The sequence below is a fragment of the Diabrotica undecimpunctata genome, chromosome 3 (genome assembly GCF_040954645.1).
Source record: "Diabrotica undecimpunctata isolate CICGRU chromosome 3, icDiaUnde3, whole genome shotgun sequence".
Lineage (NCBI taxonomy): Eukaryota > Metazoa > Arthropoda > Insecta > Coleoptera > Chrysomelidae > Diabrotica > Diabrotica undecimpunctata.
Genome location: NC_092805.1, coordinates 156,800,197 through 156,813,847, shown reverse-complemented (window position 1 = coordinate 156,813,847; position 13,651 = coordinate 156,800,197). Strand labels below are relative to the sequence as shown.

Below are 13,651 nucleotides of genomic sequence, written 5' to 3'. Positions count from 1 at the left end.
TTACGTGGTTCAGTTGACTTTGGATATACTACAACAATGTGTTTATAAAAATTAGTATTTTAAAAATTGTAACGGCACTCTATGTATAGTAAGTAGTCAATAGGTCTAAATTAGATAAGTGACTTCTTCTTCTAGTGCATATCCGTTACGAATGTTGGCAATCATTCTGGCAATGATAATCTTATTAGCTGTTGCCTTGAAAAGCCCTGTAGTGGATGTCTCAAACCAGGTCCTAAAGTTTTTGGGCCAAGATATTCTTCTTCTTCCGACGCCTCTTTTACCATTCACCTTTCCCTGCAAAATGCATTTTAACAGGTTATATTTTGTTTCATTTCTTGTGATGTGGCCAAAATATTCTAATTTTCTTCTTTTCATCGTGCACATTATTTCCTTCTCTTTATTAAGTTTTGATATATCTTATGATATCTTAGGAATTCTTCTATATATCCACATTTCGAACGCTTCCAGACTCTTCGTTGTTGCTTCCGTTAGAGTCCAAGACTCTACTCCATATAATAAGATGGAGAATATTATAACATCGGAGGAGTCCGAGTTTCAGTTCTAAATTCAAATTGTGCGATTTGAACAGCTTGGACATTCGGATGAACGCTGCCCTAGCTTTTTCTATTCGAGCTTTTATTTCTTGGGAGTGGTCCCACTGCTCATTTAATGTAGTGCCAAGGTACGTGTATTTTGGCACACATTCTACTTTTGGCACACTATCATGACTTTAGTTTTATAAGTGTTAATTTTTAGTCCATATTTGCTACTAACGTCTAAGTGACCATTGTTCTATAAAGGTGAGAACAGTATTCTTTATTAACCACGTAAATTCATTTTTAAGAATTTTACAATATCTATATTGTATACATACTAAATATTTATGTCTATGTGGATACGCCACTGATTGATGGAATATATATATGTTATGACTTTATTTCGGTTATCTGATATGCAACAAATTAATTACTTAAAAGTAACACGCGTACTGTCGTTGACACTACAGTTGGCTAACTTTACTGAATGTCGTCACGGTTGATACAAAGGGCAATCAGAAGATTTTCAAGCGGTTACAGTCGGTGTTCAGGTCTTGTAAACCTCATAATATAAACTGCACCTGGTACAGTATTTTGACCAAAATTAAATGATGAGTGAAAATGAGTCACCGTCTTCATTTTCTTGTCCGAGCATAGTACAGGAGATTTAAGGTAGGAAATGAAACTCAAATATACACTAACAAAACAAAGCTATATTTTTAGTGCTAATATATGTTATTTTTTACAACAAATTTACATTAATTAAATCTACATTATTTGTCATAGCAAACGTTTGAATCGGCCATCTCAAACGCACAGAAAATGCGGAGATATGCCAGAAACAAATGTGTGCTAAGTTTATATATTAATATATAAAAATTATATTTTGAGATCATATTCTAAACATCACAGATGTCGAAAAATATATTATGTATTTAATATCTCAAAATTTCTTAATAAATATATGGGATTTCCTTAGGATTTTACCAATTTTTTAGGTCTAGTGCAAAGGCAACCATTTACTTTTTATATTTTAATGTGAGTTATATAATTTACTTCTGTTTACAAAAAACTTGAGCACAAACATAAACGCATAAAGCAATACAGTTAGCGCACATGTACATCAAATGTGAATGATGTAGCAAACATAACGGCTTCATGCACATTCTCATGAAAATCAATCATTAAAAAAATTGGTGTTCATTGTGGATATTATGAACTATTTTGTTCAAGTTATTCCGTTTGGGTTTGTTGTTTTTTTATTGTTGTTGCCTTACTATGCAACTATTGCGATTACGTAGTAGAAAGTCTACAAATTGGGTTGTGAGAAAATCGTATTTAGAAAACTCTTCCATTTGTGTAGTTCGCCAGACAAAAGACTGGTAAAATCCTAACGAATCCTGTCTTAGCAGAATTGTAGAGATCTGCAACTCTGCGAGAAAAAGTTTGTCGTAATAAACTTCCAAAAATGTCTTATCTAAACGGTCAACTGAATTGGAACTGTATTTTTATAATTAACTTTATTAAAGCTCATCAATAGTACGTAACATTTTCAATCAATGAAAACAATTTATTATTTAACAAAATGCTGAGATTGCCATACAGATTGGATCTATTTTATAGATTAAAACCCCCTCAGAGTTTTTGAAGCTAATTGATAATACATTTAGGATAAAATTGGTAAGCAAACAGAAAATTAAAAATGTTTTACACATGGAATTGATATAATTATAACAGGAAAGAGCAACTATTGGACTCAGCATTCTGTGATTTCTTATTTTTCATTTTTTTTTATCAATTTTCATCTTCCAACTCAGTTTTTTGCAAATCCTGACGACTAAAAATTATCAAAACATAATAAAAAGCCCTTTATTTCCGAAACGCTGTGTAACTTGACAAACAAGCTGGCAAAGCTGCCAAAAAGTAATTCTGCATTTTTCCTTTTTAAACTTTGTACTAAAATTTTCTTTGGGCTGTTATACAGAAATTATTCTACAAATAAAATACTACAAAAAAATAGTATAACCAGACCAAACCGTGATTTTGAAAATCTATCAATATCTTTAAGAAAATCTCTCATTTTTATTTCCTACGTATATAAAAAAATTGTTAATTGTCGCTGATGAAGGTGCGGCTGTAGACGTGTTAAAAAAGATAGCTTTTTGCTCTAAATCCATCGAAACTTTAGGAATAGAGTTAGAAGTGAATTACTATCTATTCTTTTGATAAAACATAGTCTGTAGTTATCAAATTATTTTTTAATAAAGTGGAACCACTAAAAGGAGGGACCAGTCGTACAAAATTTTGTTTTTTATGCCAAAAACAATCCCGTATGTTTCAGAAAACGTTACTCAAATGATGCCAGACGGATACAGAGGCACAAATATAATTTAGATCGGTAGAATTTCTCAAATACCGGAAAAAAACTTTGGCAGAATATAATAAAATTCCTATAGAAATGATATGAAATAAACTTACTTTTTTATCATTTAAGGTACGGGCGCATTTGACGGAACCGGCCGGCCCCGGAACGTACCACGACGATCGGCAATTTAATGGCTTTGTGTATTCAAGAACGTGGAAATCAAAACCAAGATTGCAATAATAGGCTCATCAATAAGATTAACAGCGAAAGAAATTAAAAATGTATATAAACATCTGAAGAAAAATAAAACACTCGGACCAGGAGATATGCCCGGAGAATTGTTTAAGTACGAAATGAACAAATTATACGATCATCTTCGGCAACTATTTCAAGAATGCATAAAAACAAGCGAAATGCCTAAGTGATGGAAAATATTATATCTCATTCCTGTACATAAAACGGTGACAAACAATTGTGAAAATTACCGAGGAATAGCTGTAATCGGATATATGAGTAGAATATACGGGGAAGTTTTGATGAATCGAATCGAGAAAGAATATTTAGATTCTAAAGCACAAAAACAAGCAGGATTTCGTACGCGACGATTCACTATTGATCATATTTTCTCTTTAAACCAAATAATCGAAAAAAAGATAGCACAGTATCAAAAAATTTATATGCTATTCGTCGACCTACGAAAATCCTACGATAGCGTCCCACTGAAGAAGCTGTGACAATCAATGGAAAGTGAGAATATTAAACTGGGATACAAATAACAGGGTTTTTAACATCCCCCTATATCTTTCCTCCATTTTATTTAAAATATACCTCGAAAGCGCTTTGAAAAGATGGAAACAAATCTTCCATGAAACATGTAAATCCACTCTCTGAGCTGACGTCATTTTGCCTGTAAAAGCGCGTTACGGCGGTTGTAGCGCTGCGTTCCGTTATCGGCCGGTCCGTCGAGTGCGCGTATACCTTTATGGTCAGATTATAATAGTACGAAAGCTCAAATATTGGCATTTTAAGAATCTCAGCATACGGATGGTGGATGTGGTACGCCATGATAATCTACGCCAATTGTATAATTTGAGAATAGGATCCGTATGCGAAAAATCTTTTTAATATCTTCTTCTTCGTGTAGTGCCTATCCGTTTCGGATGTTGGCGACCATAATGGCAATCTGTATTTTGCAAACTGCGGCTCTGAAAAGATTTGTGGTTGCTGTGTTGAACCACGTACGTAGATTTTTCAGCCAGGAAATTCTTCGCCTTTCTTCTACTTTTCCTTGAAGAATTAATTGCAGCAACCCATAACTTTCGCTGTTCCTCATGATGTGACCGAGGTATTTAATTTTGGCTTTTTTTATTGTGGTATTATATTGTATTCTAAAATAAATAAACAATAAAAAATTCGTACCTTCATCAGCAAATTAATATTAACAAAATTGTCAGCTACTGACAACACGCAATTTACAAAATATCCTAGAAAAATACAAAAATCTTCCAACTTCCACTGCCTCTTAGTATTTTAAGAAAAAATCTTTAAAAGACCATGATTTGTACCTACATACATATCACATGTGGTTTACATACATTGTATCTGGTCGTATTTTTAAAAATCCGGGGCTGTCAATTACAAACAAAATCTTCTACTGTAATCGGTCCTAAAATAAGCACACAGTTTATAAAGGGCCCAAAAATCAAATAAAAAAATATACACTTTTCGGGCAGATTTTTAAAAATAAACAATCTCATTGGGATTACCAGAACAAGTAGCAAATACATGTAGTATCAAAATATCGCTTGGATGAAAAATATTTTTAAAAACTAGTACTTAATCCTAAATAAATATTTAGTTAAACAAGTTATCGACCTTATTTTCTTATTTACAGATTAACATTGCACATTAGGTCGAAAACGCACTTCATAAAATTAATCCTAAAATAATTAAACCACAAAAATATATATCCGATGCAATCATACAGTCAAAATTTGGAACATAGTTTGCTCAAATATTATCGTATAAGTTCAATAACAATTTTATGCAATTTGTTTAACTTTTGCCAAATGTCGGTTTAAGTTTGTTAACAATTATTAGAAGCAGTTGCAAGGTATAATGTGGAATATTGTAACATATCACGTAGCTTCATTGCACAGAAATGGTTTTATCTATTAAAATTTCTTTTAACCTGTTTAAAAAACTATACAGATGTTAAACTGAACAAGATTTAAGATAGGCGCATACTTGCCCGAACCGGCCGGCGATGGAACGCACCAAGACGATAGGAAATTGAGTGTCTTTGTGTATACAAATGAATCAGAGTGCAATTAACATCTGCGGGGAATGACCGGCAGAGTTACTCAGAGAATGGCTGCGTTGAAGGAGCATAATGCCCAATATCGATGGAAATAACTCCAAAAGGAAGGCGCTTCACGGTGTTGTGCAGTCTAAGCCGCCCTAATCTGGAGTGAAGCGGTAGAAATACCAAATTACAAGAGGCTCATGGTACGCGTGGACAGCACTACGTAGGGTTCATAGTCATAGGAGGCCGAACATGGAGACGAAGATATCAAGTAAGATGAAGATGCCCGAGAGCTTATTTCAATCGATTAGTGGCAGAAAGAGTGGAAGTCAATACGTGACGTGGCGGAGTGGACGAAGTCATTAATCTCGAAACTGCGAAGCTAGGTGGACTGTGGGCATGGACAGCTAGATTATTAACTGACACAGATGCTCATAGGCCATGACTGCTACCGTAGCTACCTTTTCAGATTCCCACAAGTCCAAGTAACTAAATCGCCTTGAGATGAAAGAATTTTAAAAGTTTCTAGGGAAGATTTGAAACTCCACAATATTAGAACCTCTCACCAAGTCTACTGAGATTATAAAAAATATCAAGAAGAGACAGCGTGAGTACTTTGGACAAGAATTTTTTGTAGAATTATTTTAACCAACCTGACAATAGTGCAATCAGCCATTGGTGGGTACAATGTGTGTTTTCGAAAAGGGACAAACGGGATCTGGCAAAACATATACAATGCCAAGCTTGGAGAATCCCGTGCACATTGGAATGATTCCAGAACCATTAATTTAATTTTCGACACGATTAAAGACCAGAAATTGTGTAAATGGCAATTACTGCCAGCTGTTTAATAGATATATAATAAAAATGTAAGTGACCTGTTGCTTGGGACCAGAGCTAGAAACACAGATATACGACGTAGATGCAAGGTGGAGAACACCAAAACTGGGTAAGAAATAGAAGAGTAGAATGGAACGATCATATAAGCCGAATGACAACAAATAGAGTAGTAAAGACGGCAAGAGACGGTTCCCCAATACGAAGACGATCAGTAGGAAGACCACGAAAACGATGGAACGACAACTTACTGGAAGCACATTGAATAACAGGCAGAGTCATGTCTATATAAAAAGAAGAAGAAAGAATCGGCAAAGACAAATGAAGGAGATAGTCGTATGGAAACCAAAAAAAAAGACATTATCTAGTTTGCAAACTATAATGGTGTCTTTACACAATAAAGATAAAGATAGCGAGTCTTCTACAGCTGGCGTCGTTTCTCGTATCCTAATTTTCAGCGTTTTCTGTCGAAGCAATCTTCATTTTAAATCTCTTACGATCATTATATCTTCAATATCTCTCTCTCTCTCTTCATTACATCTTCAATATAATTACTAGTTTTTACTTATACCAAAATAAATACCAATGTTAAGTTATGGTATAGAATTTTTTTCTATTCTGATGTTTATTTAATAAAGAAACAGGCTTCAGTTTTCTAAAAGGTGGTCCATCTCTCCTCCCTTTACCCTATACTAAAAATATAAATAATACTTGGTATTAGATCTTTTCATTTCTCAAGCAATAAAACAAAAACTATTGGTAATGATCAAATATGATAATACTTGTACCATGTCCATTAAATCGTTAGAAATATGTGATGTAAGCTGATAAATATAATAATTATTAATAAAACAATATCTACGGTGGTAGTAAGGGTATTATTCAATTGATTCAATTTTGATAATTCGCTTTTACCATACGGGCTCGAGAGAATGTTATTCACCGGAACAGCTATCAGATGGTTAACTTACATTAGAGGATGTTACTGACTTAGTTATTCCCATCTATTTATTATGAAAACCACTGGATTTTGGCAGCAATTAATGTTCTGACAATGCTCTACTAAATTACTTAATGTCTCCAGTCACAGTCTTACCGTTTAACACGAATGTATTATACTGGAATCGAATCTAGCACATCGTCTCTGATTAGTTAATTCCAAATTTACTGGTCGGATTCTTCATCAAGTTGTGCCTGATTTATTTTAATAAAACGCCAACAAAAGTTGTTTTTTGTCTATTATTATTCTGCACCCACGAAGCTGAGCCCTGAACTATCAAAGGATCCTTTTACCAGTATTTGACACAGCGACAAACCAATCTGAGCAATACTAACAATTCCACAAAATGAAATAACACGTGTCACGGATATTATTAAGATAAATACTTAAGATAAGTCACATACAAATCTGACTTTAAGTCATATCATATATAAAGTTTAATCCAAAAGTCCATCCATCTTGTTAGGGATCTTCCTCGTGATCTTCGGTCTTCTACCTTTCCTTGGATAATCAGTCTTTCTATGCTATCTGTGTCTGCTCTCATAACAGATCCCAAGTATTTTAATTGTTGGAGACGGACTTTGCTCGTCTTTGAGTGGCGTATACCTTTCTTGTTTCCACTTAGCATCCAAGATGCACATCCGTAAAGAACTAAAAAAATCTAAGATCCAATTGACGGAGGTTTAAGTCTGTACAAATTGCTTAAACTACTCTGAGAACCACTGGACCTTCTTAGGGTAGGAACATTTCTTGGAGTACTGCCATAATCACCGCAGCTTCTAACAGAAATGTCCATGGAAAGTTTGCTACAAGAAGATCTAGATTTATGGTGAACTTAAAAGGGCTAACTCTGCACCCAGAAGAGTTGTAGCTGAATCTTCAACCAAACTAAATTTTAAAGATCCAAGTAGTGTAGCGAGAAATATTAAATATACTCTTAAAACAGCAGAAGCTATTGCGGAAGCCAAAGAAGCTAAGCAACCAAAAGTGGGATCCGCAGCTTGGGATTTCAAAGGAAAATATAAAGAGTTAAAAAAAAAATAGCAAGCTAAGATACAACTCTTCATCACTTAAAGAAGAATGCGCAGATACTGAAGAGATGAGAAAAAAATATGATGAAATAATTGCTGATACAGGCGAAAAATTGGTAATTTCCAAATACCATTACGCGATTAGCGGCAAAAACACATCAGCGCAATCAGTGGATTTACATATTTCATGGATGTTACAAGTTGTGCCTGATTTATTGTAATAAAACGCCAACAAAAGTTGTTTTTGTCTATTATTATTGTGCGGCCACGAAGCTGAGTCCTTCTGAACTATCAAAGGATCCTTTTACCAGTATTTGACACAGCGATAAACCAATCTGAGCAATACTAACAATTCCACAAAATGGAATGACACGTGGAACGGATATTATTAAGATAAATACTTAAGATAAGTCACATAAAAATATGACTTAAGTCATATTTTTATGTGACTGCGGTTTATCCTACACTGATTCGTAAGATGTAGCTAGTGACATGCTAGCCAGAACAAAGGTACTGTATTTATTTGGGAGCAAATTCATCAAAATTGAATCAATCCGTAACTAAACAATTTATATTCATTTTTTCAGTCAGTATTACGTATTTTGGTAGATTCGCTATTTTTGACTTGGGCTAATTCAAATTTTGGCACATTCGTAATTAAGTCGCGTAAAAATTCAAGGTCATCCAAGCGATATTGTAATGGTGAAGTTACCTATTTTCGTGTAAAAAACACCGTTTCACCGAATCCATACATAATATATTGAGATTTATTTTAAAAACAAGTAACAGTATTCAAGCTTTTCGTTATCCACTATGATGGCGGTAAAAAATTTAAATTTGCATAGAAATCAACAACGTGCCTACGATTTTTGCTCGCTCATGCAAAAATACCTGTACATGTAGGATTATTAATTGCCTCATTAAGTTTTATTAAGGATTTTTAAAATGCCATCAATAAAAAGCTATCACGTATACGGTTTGATTAGTTCGAGTAATAATATTTTCACAATATTTAAACTTACACGTAATTGTTTATAAATAATTATAAAAGTGATAACCAAACAACGAAGAGAAGGAAATAAACAAAGTAGATACGAATCGGATTAAAAAATGGAGATAATATAATTCTAAGGAACGAAAATTTTATAATTCTGACAGTTGAATGTACAAGCTGATAAACAAAAAGTTACCAAAATTAAAAATTAAAAGCGAAAAAAGGGAAATATACTGGCGAAGATATAACTGAATATGACAGAAGAAACGATAAAAGTATACGCGAAATTACCGAAAAAACCAAACCGTTTTATTGAAATTTACCTAATCTAAAATTTGGACACCTCTGTATTGTACTGTTACTCGATCTAACTCTCGTAATGTTAGGTTACGACAATTGAATATATATATATATATATATATATATATATATATATATATATATATATATATATATATAAAATATTCGTATTATGTATGAACGCAGTTTAAGTTTGAAGTAATTCACGAGCAAACTCGTAACAAAATGAAAGATTTTGGAGATCAAAAGAAAGAAAAAACTCTACTTTAAAAATAAATACATATAGTCTCTAAAAAGACAAACAAAATATAGTACTTAAACTGTACAAAAAACTTATAATTAATTAAATTTCTTGAAACAAAACTTAAATTGTACTTTACAATATAATAATTTTCTTCGAGATCGAAATTTGTAACAAAAGTGGAAGAGGGTTCAGGGGAGGGGGTAAAAGACATTTGTTAGGGGAAGGGTTTGTATGTCTTTTAACTACTCAATTCTGATAGTCTCGGTAGCTTCGTCGGTCTCTCGACTGATGAGATCCAATCAGATTTCTTCGCAAAGTCCGACGAGGAGCGTTTCTTCACGGACATGAAATCTGAAACAAAATAAAAATATATTAATAAAAGATACTTTAAAAGTAAACTAAATTTTGAATGAAAACATAATTTTACATGATCCTCAATCAAGATGTATGTGTCAAACGAAAGTCCTCAAATAGTGGATTAATTTAGGCGTATCCACCAATTTTGTTACTAAGTGTTGAAATAAATTTATTGGAAGTGGGACAATAATCCCAAAACTAAACGAAATAATAATAAAAAAAACACAAGAAACTAGATTTTAAGATTAAAATAGTTATTTATATTAAAAAATCTATTACAGGTTGCCCGCGATAAGAAATTTCAGATAGATCAGTATATCAAAACTGCGTCACATTTAGCGAAAAAAGACAAAACTAAATCAGGAGAAAAGTAGCAAGCGTCGGTTTCTAAGCCTTTTCGGTCAAGTTCGAAAGAAGGAATCGAACAAGATACTATTAATGAAAACTTGTGCCGTGCATCAATCTCTTTAGATATACCGCTTTCAAAATTATCAAAAAAAGCTTAACTTCTTTTAAAAAAATATTGTAAATTGAATATTTCGAGTGAAAGGACTCTAACGAGGAATCATGTCAACTCCTTGTACTCCGTGTGTTGACGAACCATACGTAGAAGTAATTTTTATTACTTATTTATCTAACATTTTCACTAAATCGTCGCTAAGACGTCAAAACCCCGTATCTCAATTTTCGATGGTTTTGCATTTTTTTGGGTGGTCTATATTAGGAAATCGAGCTGCATCGATTGAGAAACTTCTTATCACAAAGCATGTGAAATTGCACCTTAGTCACTTGAATTCAAAAATCTTGTATCTCACATGTTGTACACAAAACCACGTAAGTCACACGTGTGTGAAAAATTGTAAAATACTAAATATTTTTGTGCAGTTATATAGGTTTATAAGAATTATATCTGTTTATTAGAAGCTATGGTAAGTAAAAATATATTGATACTTTGTTTTAATAATACGTAGACGCATTGTTTGACGTTAAACAGAAATATAACTATTATTATTTCAAAAAATTTGAGGTTATGATGATTCAATTATTATATTTCAGTTGACCAACTGTAACAAATTATATAAATCAATTAAGGAAAAGCAGAAACTGTCAGTTGGTACAAGAATTTCCAAAATAATGTATTTCAATAAATTTTTCAAAATATATATTGATATACGAGGTTCCTTTGAAAAAAAGTGTTTTTTGGTACATTTTTAGGCAAGTCGGGCTTCGAGAATGGTCAAATCAGCACTAGAAAGTCTAAAAGCAAATCCTGATATTGACCAGAATGAATGTACTACCAATCGAAATTCACATTCTAAAGAGGAAGTCGCAGAACTTAAGAGCCGTCATGGAGAAGATTGGAAAAAAAGCAAATAAGGCTTTGAACAAGTTTATGGGACCTTTCAAGAAGAATCCTCAAGTAGGACTCCAAAGAGTACTGCTGTTCAAGAAGGATCTCATTTAAAAAATAACACCCAAAGCAGATGCCTGGCTAGTATTAATAAAGAAGATAATGGTATGAATGTTGATGTGAAGGAAAGTACTCAGGTTGAGAATGTTAGTAATGCATATTTTCTAGAAGAAATACATATTTAACGCATATTTTTGGGTAAATTAGTGCATATTTTTCACTATTTTGGCATATTTGCTAATGATAATAATATTAGAACCAGTGATTCCCAAAAATATAGAAATTTTTATATCTTATAGAATAGTATCTGCAGAACTGTGGGAAGCAGAGTTCAAACATTGAAAATCCAAATGCCTTTAAATGAGAAAATTCAATATTGTTCTTTTCACCAATTACCGCTGAAAATTAAGCTAACTATGGAACATAAACATTCATAGAAAATGTTTATCTACAATCTGCATGGCATTAAGGAAATAAATACTCTTTACCGTACGCACATTTGTTAGCCATCTCGACAAGTTTCCCATGCGCACTGGCAAACAAATCAATCATATGCGTTTCTCAAAACGTCTTACTGCGTTCTGAGAATACTGGGATCAAATGTCGTCCTTAATAATTATCGTACAACTACGAGTCATCGGTTGTAGCAGTAGTAAACAATGTGTGGAGGCACTACAAAAGGAAAACCGAGGATAAAAAAATTAAAGTGAAGAGAAAATTATCGAGTGTGAACACATGTGTATGATCGGCTTTGTTTACTAGCAAAGAAAATAAGCTTGGAGTCAATGGCCCTTTGGTTTTCTGCTGGTAATTCGTACTCAGGGGCGTCCCTCTAGGATTAACGATAATAAACAACCCTTTAAGAATTAAGAAAGAGTGCAGAATTTAAAAATATAAGCTGGTGTTAATATTTTAATATTTCTTTCAAAGTGTGTGGTGAATTCTTCTTATTGTATGTTTCTGTAGTACTTTCTTATGATTACTTTTTTTTTAATAAGGATTCGACCGTTACTTGAAAGAAATTAATTTTATCTAACAATAAAACGCTGAAAACTTTTGTTTTCAAAACTTCCACAAAATTTATTATAATTTATTATCACTATAGCTGTTTCGGCAGAGTGCTCAAGTGATCTATTTTTGGTATGCGTTTAAAAATATATTAAAAACAAGGAAGAAAAAAAAAGCAATTACACATTGGTGTATACAAACTTAAATGTGGCGACTGCCCAAAAATTACATCGGTCAAACCTGTAGAACTTTTAACAAACGTATAGCAGAACACAAATGGATTTCAATAATAGAAAAACAGATTCTACATACGCATTTCACCTTCTAAACCATAATCATTCTTTTAATGACCAATTCCAAATTTTTCACATTCAAAAAATAAAGGCAATAAGCTATCTTTATTAGAATCTATGGAAATTAACGAATTAAAAAATATAGATATAATTCTAAATGACCAAATTGAAACAAACCTCCCCTGACTGGTTTAAATGCAGTTCTATAGAACTCTTCAGAGCAGCAGTAGATAGAGTAAAGATAGTGATGATGATCGCGAAGAGCATAGCAGTTGCAGCGGTGTCCGGATCTTCCTCTCGGACCTTGAACGAGGCCACGTGGAGCCTCGCGCCGGTTCGTACCCATATTATATCCGCAGCAGGTCTCCAAGGTGAAGAGCCTCTAGTCGATAGAATAATATAGGTAAGGGAAGTCGGCAAATTGGATCCGTAACTTCGGGATAAGGATTGGCTCTGAGGATCGGAGCGTGTTGGGCTTGGCGAGGAAGCGGGTCACGGTAGACGTGCCGGGCCTGGGTGAGGTGAAGTGAGGCTAATTCTTACGAGTTGGTTCATGGATTCGAGTTCGGTCCCGTGCCTTGGCTTCCCACGGAACCGTCTTGCTGCGAGGCTCTGAGTTACTTTCGGGTGCTTGGATGTCCTCTTCGGCCGCCATTCAACGGTCAGCTCAGAACTGGCACGAACAGGCCAACCTCCGATCGGGAGAAGGCACTTAAAGAAGAAGAATTTTTGTTCGAGTTGTTTTCCATATTAGTTGTTACATTACCGTTAAATGAGCTCAGGAAGTAATCAACGAGGATGATAAAATGTCATGACCAAAAATACAATGACAATGTTAGAGAATATTACAATTCAGTGACATATCAAATTTTATCGTCAAAGTAGTTAGACAAAATTGTATACGGGCTATATATGGGCTCCCTAATGACCAACAATGGCGACAGCCTCTCAGAAATCAAGCAAAGACTAG

General features: G+C 33.6%; 1 protein-coding gene across 1 annotated transcript in view; it reads right to left on the bottom strand.

Annotated features, from left to right (window-relative positions):
* Positions 1-1,229: 1,229 nt before the first annotated feature.
* Positions 1,230-13,651, bottom strand: part of LOC140437644 (uncharacterized) — a 115,800-nt gene continuing 103,378 nt past the window's right edge. The window contains exon 2 of the mRNA XM_072527272.1: positions 1,230-9,963. Within this exon, the coding sequence (XP_072383373.1) occupies positions 9,851-9,963 (113 nt within the window). The 3' untranslated portion in view covers positions 1,230-9,850. The remainder of the gene's footprint in view (positions 9,964-13,651) is intronic.